The sequence below is a fragment of the Sceloporus undulatus genome, chromosome 6, assembly GCF_019175285.1.
Source record: "Sceloporus undulatus isolate JIND9_A2432 ecotype Alabama chromosome 6, SceUnd_v1.1, whole genome shotgun sequence".
Classification (NCBI taxonomy): Eukaryota; Metazoa; Chordata; class Lepidosauria; order Squamata; family Phrynosomatidae; genus Sceloporus; species Sceloporus undulatus.
Window position 1 is genome coordinate 74,549,245 of NC_056527.1, and position 15,668 is coordinate 74,564,912.

The 15,668-nt window shown below is 39.8% G+C and overlaps 1 protein-coding gene across 3 annotated transcripts in view; it reads left to right on the plus strand.

Moving 5' to 3' along the window:
- PTPN3 (protein tyrosine phosphatase non-receptor type 3) overlaps positions 1-15,668 on the plus strand; it is an 80,713-nt gene that overhangs the window by 22,001 nt on the left and 43,044 nt on the right. For all 3 annotated transcript variants that reach the window (XM_042472323.1, XM_042472322.1, XM_042472325.1), the window contains exons 3-7: positions 953-1,060; positions 1,157-1,199; positions 7,884-7,962; positions 9,242-9,286; positions 13,356-13,408. In XM_042472323.1, the coding sequence (XP_042328257.1) occupies positions 953-1,060; positions 1,157-1,199; positions 7,884-7,962; positions 9,242-9,286; positions 13,356-13,408 (328 nt within the window). The remainder of the gene's footprint in view (positions 1-952; positions 1,061-1,156; positions 1,200-7,883; positions 7,963-9,241; positions 9,287-13,355; positions 13,409-15,668) is intronic.

Here is a 15,668-nt window from a genome sequence, read left to right on the forward strand (position 1 = left end):
AATTAATCCAGTTTGACACCACTTTAGCTCCCATGGTTTAGTGCTGTGGAATTCTGGGATTTGTAGTTTTGTGAGATTTAGCCTTCTCTTTCAAAGAGCTCTGGTGCCATAACAAACTACAGATCCCAGTATTCCATAGGATAATGCCGTCACAGTTAAAGTGATGCCAAACTGTATTAATTCTGTAGTGTGGCAACAGCCTCACTTACATAAAGTCATAGTTCGATTAGTGGTTCTCAATAATTTAAAGGTTTTTCCCTATAGATTTTGCAGGGATTGAACTCTGACAGATGATTTTTACATTTTAATGTATATTTGGGGAGTATGTGTCTGTGTTAGGTCACATACTGCCCCTACCATGTGCTTTACCCTTTAACGTTAATGAACACATAATTAGTTTTGTTTTGTTTTTGAATGCAGTTTTCTAACCTGTATAGCTTTTGGCTGATGGCATGTCTGAGGAAGTAGACTCCAATCTATGAAAGCTCATGTTACCAAGTTCTCACTTTCAGTTAGTCTCAAAGGTGCTACAAGATCCCTTTTCATACTGATTCCACCAGACTAGTTATGCTGCCAGCAGAAACAACAAGGTTCCAGTCATATTCTTATCTATGAGAGGAGATGTTTTACCATGTGCTGTTGATTTTAAAGTTACTGATAAGTGATGTTGTATTTTAATAAGTTATGGCAGGCGTATTCATGTGACCTGGCTCTGTTTTGCAGCTGTGTTATGATTGGTTCATGAGGAGAAATGGAGAAATATATTAATAATTACTGTTCTGGTTTGTGACTGAAATAAACCAATTTATTAATAATTGGAGATCTTTCATTTATTCCTGTTAGAAATGCTCTTTTTATGTGATTGTTAGATACTGCTTAAGAAATTAAATTTTACTGTTTCGGAAATGTATTAGATCATTTTATTAAATATCTCTCATTTTCTTTCTTTTAGAAACAAGATACTGGTCAAGTGCTGTTGGATTTGACCTGTAATCACCTAGGTGTAACAGAGAAGGAATATTTTGGGTTACAGCACTGTGAAGAGTCAGCAGTTTCACCAGTAAGGAATCCTATTAATATTTACAATACAATTCTGATAGTCAAAATACTATCTCACTATTTTTTTCTTTTCTTCTCTTTTCTTGAATGTTTGCAGAGATGGCTTGAATCTGATAAGCCCATACGGAAACAACTAAAAGGTAAATAAAATCTCCCTGCCTTATTCAGCCGCAAATGTATGTATAAAGTGTCCTGCATAAAACTGTTAGCAGATTTTGGCTTGAATCCGCTTGGTTACTTCCAGTTAGAGTAGACTTCTTAAATCAATTGTGGAATGGTGACTCAACACAAAGATTAATCCCATTTGTCTGCTCTACTCAGGACAAACTATGCGTTTCAGAGACCATCTGTAAAATTATTCAGTAGGATCCTGAGAGCATTTGGATAAGTGAACAGCAGCAAAGGTTAGCTCTCCTGGTGATAATTGTTTCAGGCAAGAGATTTTGGTTCTCACCAGGCTTTTATATTTGCCCTGCCTAGTATCTTTGTCTGGAGGCCCCTTTCCAGGGAACTTTGTCAGGGAGAGCAATAGAGTGCACTTTCATTGGGTCTGATGTGTTCACTGCATCTTGGGTTGAATGTTGATATATTGTTTGTATTAGGGTTGTTGAGTTGGTGTTTCAGAAGGTGTGGTATCTGGATGTATTGGAGTAATTGTATCACTTTTGCTGGAAGGTGTGAAGAAGGGCAGGAAAAATAGAGCAATGAAGCAATAAAAGGTTTTATGGGAGGTGGGAATATAGATATCTATACAGTACATTGTTACTCCATGTGGTTCCTCCCCCAGTCCTCAGAAACTATATTGCTCTTCTGCTGTGCCCTCTGCCCTGATAGTGTTGTTTAATGTCAGTTCAGTTCATAGAAAGAGCATGTCATTCATCGGTTAATCATCACTGAGGAAATCAGTATGAATGACTGAAACCTGAGTGGACAATTATGTTGCTGCCCTAACTGGAGTTGCTTTACTTTAACTTTGTACAATTGAGCACATGGTTTTATGATGGTTTTCCAGGCTGTGTGGCTCTGTTCTAGCAGAGTTTATTCCTGACGTCTGCATCTTGACTGGCATCTTCATAGAGTGGAATCATAGCATGGAAGTGTGTAGGGTGTGTATACACACACACATGCACACACTTGTGTGATCCTTGGTTGGGAAGAAATGATTTGTATGTTAATCTGTGTGTTGGTCTGTTGTTGAATAGCAAGGCCTCAGGGTGGGAGGATATGGGAAGTGGACGGGTGTCTAATTAGAAATCCGTTGTGATGTTCATTTGCATGAATTGAGTCTTGATTCTGGTATTCTTCAGGACTGGTAGCCAAACTTTGGCCTGTTACAGACTGCCAAAATAAAGCTGCTTCGGGTCTCTTTGGAGGTATGCTGTTTAAATGACGCATGCACCCTAAGAATCCAGAAGCTGCACCAAAGCTGCCCTCCAGTGCTTAGGAATGGAGTGGGGCTTTGGCGCGACCTCCGGACTCTTAGGACCCATGCATCATTTAAATAGCATACCTCCAAAGAGACCCGAAGCAGCTTTATTTTGGCAGTCTGTAACAGGCCTTTGTTTACTTTCAGTGTTTTTTCTTTCCTGTTGAAGTTGTCCAAATGTTTGTGGATTTCATTGGTCTCCCTGTGCATTCTAACCTGGTAGTTGTTGGCATGGTTTAGAATTTCAGTGTTTTTAAATAACATTCTATGTCCAGGTTTGTTTATGACGTGTTCTCCTACTGCCGGTTTTTCTGGCTGGCTCAGTCCGCAGTGTCTCTCGTGTTCTTTGATGCACATGGTGTTGCACCAGCACAGGATAAACGGGCAGAAATCGCCATGGTCCCAATCTTGGGACTGGGTTGGCATGCCTGCATCTGGTGTTGGGCCAAAGAGACAGACTAGGGACTCTGCATGTGTACCAGTCACACTGTTGCGGCCTTCCAAACTGAGCTGATTGAGGTGGTCTAGTCTGATATTGCAGGAACCTAGGCAAGTGATCTTGGAAAACAAACTAATGCTGCTTTATGGTGTGATGTTTCTGCTGAGTAGAATGGCCCCTCAGAGAACATCTGTCTAACTGCCACCATCGATTGATTTGTATAGCAATGCAATGGGATGTTGCTGGGATTCTTCTGCACAGAGTTTTCCACTTCTGATTCTGCAGAGATTTTCCTTCCTTCCAATCCTGGTGAAGAGATGAAACTGAGCAAAAGGCACATGAAGGGATTATGAATGAAAGAAGTGCTTTTAAAAGAAGAGACTTTATTATAAGCAAGAAAACTACAGTTGCAAAAGGATATATTTGACATGGTGGCACCTTCTTTCAGGCAAACATAGTAATTACAAATTATAGAATAGACTAGATGATTTTAATGCAGATCATCAAAATAACCATAACCTGATGCAAGCTGGCTAAACAGTTCCTAGCTACTCATTATGCAGATGAGATTTGTAGCCCATGATGTGCCTGGGGTAGCTAGGAATCTGGACGCTTTTGTCCAGTTTCAGCCAGATTTCCCTAGGTGGCACAAGAGCCCCTGCTCTCAAGCATCCCCTTTGTTCTTCTTTGTTAAGAGTCTTTTCATGGTCTTCTCTCAGGCTTCTTATACAGTCAGCCCTCCATATCGATGTCTCTACACTAATGCACAGAGCATGGGAAATAAGCAAGATGAACTCGAACTCCTAGTACAACAAAGCAAATATGATATAATAGGCATCACTGAAACCTGGAGGGATGAGTCTCATGATTGGAATGTGGAAATAGAGGGGTATAACCTTTTTAAGAGAAATAGGCCAAACAAGAAAGGAGGAGGAATAGCACTATATGTCAGAGATATTTACAACAGTGAAGAGATCCAGGAGATCAATCCTGGAAGCCAGGTGGAGAGCATCTGGGTAAAAATTAAAGGGGAGGGAAACAATAAGGATGTTACGGTGGGAGTCTACTACAGACCCCCAAGTCAGACTGAGGAATTGGATGATATCTTTCTAGAACAGATGACCACACAGTCAGAAAAGAGAGATGTAGTAGTGATGGGCGACTTCAACTATCCTGATATTTGTTGGAAGTCAAACTCAGCAAAATCCTCAAGGCCTAGCAAATTCCTCACTTGCCTGGAAGACAATTTCATGGTCCAAAAGGTGGAAGAGGCAACAAGGGGGTCAGCTATTTTAGATCTGATCCTAACCAACAAGGATGACTTGGTTAATGGGGTGCAAGTGGTGGGATCATTAGGTGGAAGTGACCATGTTCTCCTGGAGTTTGTAATACAGTGGAAAGGAGAAGCCAGGCATAGTCAGACACGCATCCTAGACTTTAGGAGAGCGGATTTCAGTAAACTTAGAGAAGTATTGAGGGCAATTCCATGGTCAGAAATACTAAAAGATAAAGGAGTTCAGGACGGATGGGAATTTCTCAAAAGGGAGATACTGAAGGCTCAATTTCAAACAGTTCCAGTGAGAAAGAAAAATGGGAGGTGTCTCAAGAAACCAGGATGGATGACTAAGGAACTTTCAACCGAGCTAAGTTTGAAACGGAACATGTATAAGAAATGGAAAAAGGGGGAAATCACAAAAAAGGAATTCAAAGAAATAGCAGGCATGTGTAGGGGTAAAGTCAGAAAAGCTAAAGCGCAGAATGAACTCAGGCTTGCTAGAGAGGTTAAGAACAATAAAAAGGGCTTTTTTGGATATGTCCGCAGCAAAAGGAAGAAGAAGGAAACGGTAGGGCCACTGCGTGGAGAAGATGGCAAAATGCGAACAGAAGACAGAGAAAAGGCAGAATTACTCAACACCTTCTTTGCCTCAGTCTTCTCAGAAAAGGCAAAGGGTGCTCAACCTGAGGATAATGGAGCAGAGGACAGGATAGGGGCATTTCAGTACAGAATAAGTAAAGAGATAGTAGAGGAACACCTTATTAATCTAAATGAATTTAAGTCTCCGGGACCAGATGAACTCCATCCAAGGGTATTAAAAGAACTGGCAAATGTAATATCGGAGCCATTGGCAATAATCTTTGAAAACTCCTGCAAAACAGGAGAGATCCCAGCAGACTGGCGGAGGGCAAACGTTGTCCCCATCTTCAAAAAGGGGAAAAAAGAGGATCCCAACAATTATCGTCCAGTTAGTCTGACATCAGTACTAGGAAAGATTCTGGAGCAGATCATTAAACAGAGAGTCTGTGAACATCTAGAAGGCAATGCCATAATCACAAAAAGTCAACATGGGTTTCAGAGAAACAAGTCATGCCAGACAAACCTGATCTCTTTCTTTGATAAAATTACCAGCTTGGTAGATGAAGGGAATGCTGTGGATATAGTATATCTTGATTTCAGTAAGGCCTTTGACAAAGTTCCCCATGACATTCTTGCAAACAAGCTTGTAAAATGTGGGCTAGACAAAGGAACTGTTAAATGGATCTGTAATTGGTTGAGCGGCCGAACCCAAAGGGTGCTCAACAATGGCTCCTTTTCATCTTGGAGAGAAGTGACCAGTGGGGTCCCACAGGGCTCTGTCCTGGGCCCAGTGCTATTCAACATCTTTATCAATGACCTGGATGACAGAATTGGAAGCATACTTATCAAATTTGCAGATGATACCAAATTAGGAGGAATAGCTAATACCCCAGAGGACAGGATCAAGATTCAAAATGACCTGAATAGACTAGAAAGCTGGGCCAAAGCTAACAAAATGAAATTCAACACCGAGAAATGTAAGGTATTGCACTTAGGGTGGAAAAATAAAATGCACAGATATAGGATGGGTGACACCTGGCTGAATGAAACTACGTGTGAAAGGGATCTAGGAGTCCAAGTAGACCACAAGTTGAACATGAGTGAACAGTGTGATGCGGCAGCTAAAAAGGCCAATGCTATTTTAGGCTGCATCAATAGAAGTATAGTGTCTAGATCAAGAGAAGTAATAGTGCCACTGTATTCTGCTCTGGTCAGGCCCCACCTAGAATATTGTGTCCAGTTCTGGGCGCCACAATTCAGAAAGGACATAGAGAAACTGGAGCGTGTCCAAAGGAGGGCGACAAAAATGGTGAAAGGTCTGGAAACCATGCCCTATGAGGAACGACTTAGGGAGCTGGGGATGTTTAGCCTGGAGAAAAGAAGGTTAAGAGGTGATATGATCGCCCTGTTTAAATATTTGAAGGGATGTCATATTGAAGAGGGAGCAAGCTTGTTTTCTGCTGCTCCAGAGAACAGGACCCGGAACAATGGATGCAAGCTGCAGGAAAAGAGATTCCACCTGAACATTAGGAGGAACTTCCTGACAGTAAGGGCTGTTCGACAATGGAATGCACTCCCTCGGAGGGTGATAGAGTCTCCTTCCTTGGAGGTCTTTAAACAGAGGCTGGATGGCCATCTGTCAGGGATGCTTTGATTTGGATTTCCTGCATGGCAGGGGGTTGGACTGGATGGCCCTAGTGGTCTCTTCCAACTCTATGATTCTATGATTCTATGATTCCTTATCTACGGATTCAAACATCCACAGCTTGAAAACATTAATACCCATGGATTTTAGAATCCACGAGGGGTCCTGGAACCAAACCCCAGAGGATACCAAGAGCCCACTGTAACTCTGCTGAAAAAGATCTCAAAGATTTGTGGTTTTGGCCAATTGGCCATCTCATTGGGCAGTTGTACTCTGGTCACCTTTGTGCTGAGCCACATTAAAATATAACGTAACCTCATCCCATCTTTAACCTATCGTTGCCTGGAGAGGAAGACTGTTCCCTCATCTGTACTGCCCAGATAATAGGAAAAGCCCCATTATCACATATGGTAAGCCTGTGTCTAGCAGCCTAACTCTCAAAGCAGGCCATACCCTTAATTTAATTTTTGTTCCAATTTGTGAGCCAGATGCTCTGAAGATGATTGGAAGATGTGTTCAAATAATGCCAATCACTAACACAGCCAGACCATTTTCTGGTTCAGCTTGTCCTAACAGCGTGACTTCCTCCTTTTTTGGGTTGGTGAATGAATTCAAAATGTTCACCCTTCTGCGACCAATGAAATCTGATGGACTCGTAAATGTTGTGTGGGACTTTCTTATCAATAAAGATGTAACCCCATTGAAGCCCTAGTCTTCTTTTTCTTTTTTTAATGGATAGGTACAAAGGACTGTTGACATGGTTGCTCCTGAGTGCTCTCTCCAGTATTCTGTTTATTCAGCTCCATTGTATTCCACACAGTGCTAAAAGTGAAGCAAGCTATATGATGGCTGGAGCACAAGTGGCACAAGACTGTAAAGCTGATAGAATACATGGTGGAGCACATAAGTGTACCTGTTATGTGGCAGTAAGGACAGCAAAACTGGCTTATTTTGTTGCTTTCATTGCATCTTGAAATAGCTGTTCAGTGCACTATTTAACATCCTCCTCTAGGTTTATTAAAACCCATGGTAAACCTGAAACCAAGTTCCTTCAGAGGCCTACTCTGACCTTTTTTGAGAAATACTTTTAGTATAAAAATTCTGGTCTCCACAGTGACCTTGATGGTGGTGTTGTACTAGGCCCAGCTGAGGTGTCAAGATGTTACATCTAGCCCAGTTGTTTGGAATCAGTTTCTGTGGATGTGACCTGAGGATGTAGAATACTGTATATACTCATGTATAAGTCTAGAAATTTTAGTCAAAAAATTGACCCCAAAAACCTGGGTGGACTTACCATGGGTCAATGTAAGTACTGTAAGTACTGTACCTTCACACACACACACACACACACACACATATATATTATAAAAAGAACCATCCCCTTCTCTGATATATCTATTAATCTGTTTAGGAAATAGATTCTCTTGATCATTAATTGTAATTTTGTACAATTTTATAGGAGGTTTCCCCTGCCGCCTGCATTTTCGAGTAAGGTTTTTTATACCTGATCCCAACACACTGCAGCAAGAAAAAGCCAGGTAAACATTTTCTATTTTCTAAATCTATAGTTATATGTTAATAACTCTCTTGTCCTGATATTCTTAAGAAATATTCGTATGACTGTATTGTAGGCTTAAAGCACAATTAAAGCACAAAGGAGATGAAAGTTGCTGTAGTAGAAACAAAATAATGAATCGTATATGTTTGGAAATCATTTACTGTTCAGCAAGCCCTTCTTCTGTTGCAGGAATTAGGCTTACAGTATGGATAGTAATTAATTTTTAAAAATGGAAGAATGCTTTTGTCTCATCATCATAGTGGTATTTACCGAAAACTATACGATGAAAAATTCAGATATGCTGAAATAATTCACCCACATAACATATAAAGTTATAATTTTGTTAAGTGTAGGCTCGTTCACTAAACATATCCAGGGAAAGCTGTGTTGACCATATAACAAAGTACAATAACTCCCCAAATCCATTCAACAGTGATACCCTTCGGCCCAATAAGGTATCACTGTTCTGTGGATTTTGGATGTTATTATACTTGGCTGTATGGCCATCACAGCTACCGGGAACATGTTTCCTGAATGTGAAGATACTGCATTTTAGCTGCTACAGAGAATCCTAAAGAGAGAGCCAGTGGAGTGGAACTACCTCCAACAAAGATAAAACATTTTTTAAAAAAAATTGGGATTATATTTTGAATGTTTTTCTAAAACAGCATCTAAAATTTTCCTAATGCAAAAACATGGAGCCTACTCTTGAGAGATTCACTGTCCTCTGCCTAAACAGAAAATTAATAAAGGAGGCTATGACCTAACAAAGGATGGAGGCATCTGGGATCTCTAAAGAAGCACCTTTTTTCTATTGCTAATGGAATTCCAATTTTATCTCCTGGACTTTGGAGTGATTTCCCCCTAGTGCTGCATGGTTAGAAGGAGGAGGGACCTGCTTGCTTAGATACCCCACCACAGAACAACACAACAACACCTTGAGAGAATGCAAGCCAGTGAATCAATATCATCATTCTATAATTTTTTTTCTCTTGCATGAGTTTTTAAACACCTTTTCTTGATGAAGAGGCCAGGCCCATGGAGCTTTGAAAGCTTGCATCAAGTATTTTGTGCATTTTGTTTGGTCGAATAAAGATATCACTGTTTAGTGGATTTTAGATGTTATTGTACTTATTTATTAATTTACTTTGTTCCAGATGGTGAAATTCTTAGTATAACAATTATTATTCATATTATTTTTCATAATATAATTTGTTGATTGATAATCTATAATTATTATTTACTCATTCTTTTTCTAGACATTTATTCTTCTTGCAGTTGAAGGCTGATATTTTGGAAGGAAGGTAATACATTCTTACTGAAGAAAATTATTGGGGGATACAACATCAGTGAAAAGGCAGATCAAGGAATAGGGATTCAACCTGTACTGGACAGGATTATGCTGTCCCTGAAATCTCAGGTTTGTAGTTTGGGATTCAGCCCTAAGCCTGAATGCCCAGATAACAGTGGTTGTGTTGATGTTAACTGCCCTTGAGTCGACTCCGACGTATGGCAACCCTGTGGATGAGACATCTCCAAGACTCCCTGTCCTCCACTACTATGCTTAGGTCCTGCAAATTCATGCCTGTGACCTCCCTGATTGAATCATCCATCTAGTGTGCAGTCTTCCTATTTTTCTACTACCTTCTACCTTTCCTAGTGTTGTTATTTCTAATGAATCATGCTTTTTCATGATGTGGCCAAAGTGCAACAATTTGATAATCTTGGCTTCCAGAATCATGTTAGGATTCATCTGTTCAAGGATCCATTTGTTTGTCTTCTTTGGCTATCCATGATATTCTCAGCACTCTTATGCAGCATGAGTTGATTTTCTACTTACCCGCTTTTCTCACTGTTCTCAGTTGCATTCATGGTTCTGGTTTTGATCCTGTCTCCCTTCCCTTTTCTTCTCTTTTTTCCTTTACTGATTGAAGCATTTCATCTGTTATTCATTGGAGTTTATCACATGGGAGGAATTTCTCTTAATTTCAAATGAAAAGAAAGTGGAGCCAGAATGCATTCGAGTGAATTTGCTAGTTCAGCGAATTTACGTGAATTCGAATTGTGTTCGAACTGACTTCCCATTGCCCGAAAATAGCTTGCCATTGCCCGAAATTGCGTTTGGTAGTCTATCACTCAATAACGTGAAACCCCATGATTGCGTTCAGACTGACTTCCTATTGCTCAAAATTGCATGTGGTAGTCTATCACTCAATAATGTTAAACCCCATGTTTGCATTCGGATTGCCATTGGATTATACAGTACTTCCAATTTCCTTGTCTGATAAACTCCATTGTTTCTTCTGTTCCTTTTTTGGCCGCCAATAGTGTCTTCCTGCATTCTTCCTTAATTATGTCCTTAGCTTCTGCCTATAATTCTTCTGGGTCTCAATCAATTAATCTTAATATCACAAATCTATTTCTTACGTTGTCAGAAAATTCTGTTGGGATATTGTTCAAGTTATATTTTGGTATAATGACAATTTTTCTTCTTCACCTTTACTCTAATTTTTGGTATAATAGTTCATTATCTGTATCAATGTCAACACCTGGTCTGTTTTTGCCTGCAAGACTAGAGCTTCTCCATCTTTAGCTTCCAGTTACATAGTCTATCTGATTTTTGTATTAACTGTCATGGTGATGTCCATGTGTATAGTCTCCTCTCTGGTTGTATGAAAAAGTGCTTGCAATGAATAGGTTGCTGACCTCACAAAATTCTATCAGATGCTGTCCTGCTTCATTTTTTCATACTTAATCTTTCTACTATTTTTGGTTCTTCTTTACTTCCTACTTTAATATTCCATTATTATGATTAGCTCGACATCCTGTGCTGGTGTGTTGTCAGTTTCTTCTTGAACTCCTTCATAGAATCTCTCAATTTCTTCTTCCTCTGCTTCTGTGGTTGTCGCATATACTTGGATTGTGGTAATACTGATACGTTTTCCCTGAAATTTTAATGATGTGATTCGGTCCAACCTTGCATTGCATCCTTTGACTTCTTTTGCCACATTTCTCTTTAGTATGAAGGCCACCCTGTTTCTTCATGTCTTCTCATTTTTCTGAGTAAAATTTTTGTAGTTATCTGAGTCAAAGTGACCCATTCTTGTCTGTTTTAGCTCACTCATTCCTAATATTGCCATGTTTATGCAATTTCCTTTTTTTACTATTTCTATCTCTCCCTGGCTCATGCTTCTCACATTCCTATAATATGTGTCAAGCTGCTTTGGACCATGATTACATTGTTGGACATGTCTACTGCTTGTCTTCCCATCCTTTTGAGTTTTTCTGTGCCTTTGACCATCTGTCTATTGTGATTTCCTTCTGTTATTCCCCCCCTCTCAGTTTGTGCTCTAGTTCTGCCTTTTCTTTGGAACTGTCTCATCATTTTTTTGGTGAGAGAGTCTCACAAGGAGGTTCACCTTTGCTTCCTTCCACGCCGTGCTGACATGTGTTAGCTCTGATGTCACTACTGAATTTTCAACTGCTGTTCCTTCAAGCAGTGGGCAGGACTATATTTGTGCAGTTTGAACTAGTGTGCCAGCTGCAGACGTTCTGTAAAATAGTACACTTGGCCACAGCGAAGCTTTGATTTTATCCCATTTGGATTAGTGTAACATTTGGACACTATTCAGAAACTCCAGCAGGTCCAAATGCTGGCCAGAGTAGTGATTAGCACAATACAAAGTGCTGAGTATGGCCTGTTACAGACTGCCAAAATAAAGCTGCTTCGGGTCTCTTTGGAGGTATGCTATTTAAATGATGCATGGGTCCTAAGAGTCCGGAGGTCACACCAAAGCCACACTCAGTTCCTAAGCACTGGAGTGCAGCTTTGGTGCAGCTTCCGGATTCTTAAGATGCATACATCATTTAAACAGCATATCTCCAAAGAGACCCGAAGCAGCTTTATTTTGGCAGTCTGTAACAGGCCTGCGACTTGTAAAGTCCTGTGTGGCTTGGGTCAAGATCGTCTGGTGGACCATATCTCTTTGTAGGATTCAGCTTGAATTTTAAGATCCTTGTAGGAGAGTTTTCTCTTGGTTCCACCACTGTTACAGGCCTGTTGGGTGAGGATGCATGAGAAGGCCTCCTTAACTGCTTCAAGGCTGTTCCTCCTTTCTATTTTTCTTCTGCCAGAAAGTTAAGACCTTATGATTTAAATAGGCTTTTGGGGTTTGTGCAGAAGTGTTTTTTTGATGGGATGTGTGTGCTGTACTTTTATTCTTATTGCTACGTTTTAAAATGCTACTATACTATTTTAAAATAAATAGGACTGCTAAATTAAACAAATTACTTGCAGTATTGTTTTTGGCTGTGCTTTGTTTCAGTCTGTGCTGAGAACTGCCTTGTGTCCCATGTTGGGAGAAAGATGAGATGCAAATAAATTAAAATGAATTAAACCAATAAATATTTAGTGCTACTTTAGGAAAAGCATGTCAACTTTAGAGTATGATGGGCAGTTTATAGTGGGCACGTTTCTCCCCAACACACCAAGGGCACTTGGTGCTCCAGCCCCCCTTTCCAGATGTTTCCTGCCCCTGTGAGATAAAAAAAAGCAGCAAACAATATGGTAATTTACTTTACCAGGTAGCAAGCTGTGTTGACAGAGGCTGTTATGCAGAGGGTCCCCAAGCAGCAGTACAATGCTGACAGCACTAGCCAATGCATTTATCATTTTAGTGCCTTTGTGAGTTACATTAAATATCAGGCATATAGTAAAGCAAAGCTCCAGGCACTCCTGCTCTCTTTTCCCAGAATATCTCTGAGGAATCAGTGAAGATAACAAGCTGGCATTATGGCAACTGATGATGCTATTGCAGGGTCTTCCTCATTGCAGGTGCCTGGATCACTACAAGACCACAGAATAACCCTAGTCATGTAGACCTATCTGAAATATCTCATCAGTTCAAGATCAATTCATTGATACTATTGCCTATTTATGATTTTCATTTTCACAGTGCTGCCTGGAATAGTTTTGCCTAGTTTTCAAAAAATGATAAAACAAAATACAGACTTCTTTCTTTCTTCTAAGTTGCTATAAAATTTATGACTATATTATGCTGGTGTTCTAGGTAAAGTCAAGATTAATGACCCAGTGTTTTAGCTGTGGGTCAGGTGGGTCCTGTTAAGACTTAAAAATAGGGGATAGAAAACATTACATGCTCTTTTTATTTGAAGTTAGCAACCAGATGCAAGGAAGCAGCAATAGTATTAATCTAAAACTATAGCTAATTACAGCTGTGATTGACATTTTGGTGCTTGAAGAATGTGTAATTACATTTTATGTTGGTCAGCATATAATTGCCATGTTGCACTTTGTCATATAACTACAGTTCATACAGAATATTAATAACCGCTTTCAATTTGCTCTTTCAGGTTGTTATGCCCTGTAAATTCAGCTGTGGTACTTGCATCATATGCAGTTCAGTGTAAGTAGTGATACATTATTATCAGTGACATGTTCACTTCTATTTCCTGGAAACATGAAATAGAAAGATGTGTATTTTTCATCCATATTGACTAGTTACTTTGCCTTTCTACCTCATTGCATGAATATTACAGCTTTAAAAAAGCTCACATAGTCTACGATCTTAATGAAATGTAGTGTGTGAAAATGTATTTGGTTACAGATCAAATCCGTGCCAGTCAATCCATTGAACAAAACCTGTTTAAAGAGAAATTTATTCTCTAAACAGTTTCAATTTTTTAACAGAATTAAGAGTGCCTGCTTTGCACCTTGGGCTGGTAACAAACACAGATTCCCCCCCATGTACTTCCTACAACAATATGTATTCCTGACCAACAACCTTCATGAAATAGAGATCATCTCTTACCTGCTGAATCCCAAATTCTTTCCATCCTGTATATGTGAATGTTGTGAAATTCCTGTCAAAACTGTACTGGGTAAAAATATTTCTGTACTTGTCAAATTCATAATCTGGACTACTCAAATCAATATACTATTGTTATTTCTAGAAAGAAAGGATGATATTTTACCTGTCTTGCATATAATACAGTATCGGGTTTGTCAGAGAGAAAAGATGGCCATTCTAATTCATCACTAATATGGTTGAATATAAAGGGCTTCGAATCAAACTTTTTTGCCATGATTCACAATCCTTTCTATTTTGTCTTTTCCCTCACTGATTTTTTTTAAAATGCAAAATTCTTTTTATTTCATATAGGACAACATTTACAATTTTGGATGAATTCTTACATTAGAAAATGAATGAAAGTTGTCATCTATCCCTTCCTGACCTCTAGTGGTGGCTTAAAGAGGGCTGTTAGATTTGGCTGTTTCTTAACTTGGAATGAGGGCTGTTTATCCTTCCATTGGGTATTCAGACATGCTAAAATGGACTTTAGGATACGCCATCCCTCGTTCTCTAAGATAAAAATGTTCTCTAAGATACTATTCGTTTGTCTGATGTGCTGGCCCTGGGATCATTGCAGTCCTGATAATTCTTTAGGAAATAAAATCCTTGTTAATAGCCAGCTCATCATTAGATACAAGTCTGTTGGTATTCTCCCTCCCTAGAGCACCCTAACAGCAGTGCACAGCTGGGGAATAACTTGCACAAGAGTGTTTAGTGGGCTAACTAGCTCCCTTCCACCAAGGGATCCCCCCTTCCCCACATGTGTGACCTAGACAAGCAGCCATGGCCTACACATACTCCATGTGCTTTCCTGTGTGCTTCATAGTTGTAGTTCCCCGTGCTATTTTATTTATTTGCATTCAGTATCAAATCAAGGTAAATCCTTTACCCTTTGCTCAATTAAATGCTTTGCCATCAGCAATAGAAGAAGGGAAATTTAAAAAGACTCAGTACTATCAATGTAAATGCCCCTGCAACTCTTCTTTATGAATTATATTTACACTTATATTCATATTTTACTGATGTCCATAGATAATGTATCTTACTGATGTTCATAGTATGTCTTGTATGTATTTTATGTATTCATATGAATTTGGGAACATAGTACAGTGCTACCTCGGGTTACGAAATTAATTCGTTCCGCCGTTCCGTTCGTAACCCGATAATTTCGCAACCCGAAAAGGCTTTCCGTTAGCGCTGGAAAGCCGCTAGCTGCGCTTTGCGTTTGAATTTCGCGCCGAAATAAATTTCGTAACCCAAAAAAAATATCGTAACCCGGAACAGTTTTTTCCAATCTAACTTTTTCGTATCCCGGAAATTTCGTAACGCGATCATTTCGTATCCCGGGGCACCACTGTAATTTAATATGGTCATTGACTGCAATAAAATTATTGATTGATGCCATTTGGTTGCCCAATCAGTGAATTGCCTCAGTATTCGACTCTGCGAGCACACTTCATCAAACCTGGAGACTGATATGTCCTCTAATGGCATTGGTTCTCAGTGATAGTATGCTTGGAAGCAGGCAGCTAAACTGCCATTGGCTTTCTGTTAGGCCTTGACCTGTGGCTTTACTGGGTCTTGGAACTCTTGCAACTTTGCAACTCATTCCTGTGACTGAAAAATAGTAAGTGTGGTTGGGAGCAGACAGGGACAGCTTTTATGTCTAGTTAGCTCTGCTCCCTTGATATTTATGCATCATTCACACATTACTTGTTCCTACCTCAATCTGAAGACAGTTGCAATTACTGACCCCTCCCTCCTGTGGATCACAGTATGTGTGGGAGGATGTCAGGCAGAGGTACCTAGTGGT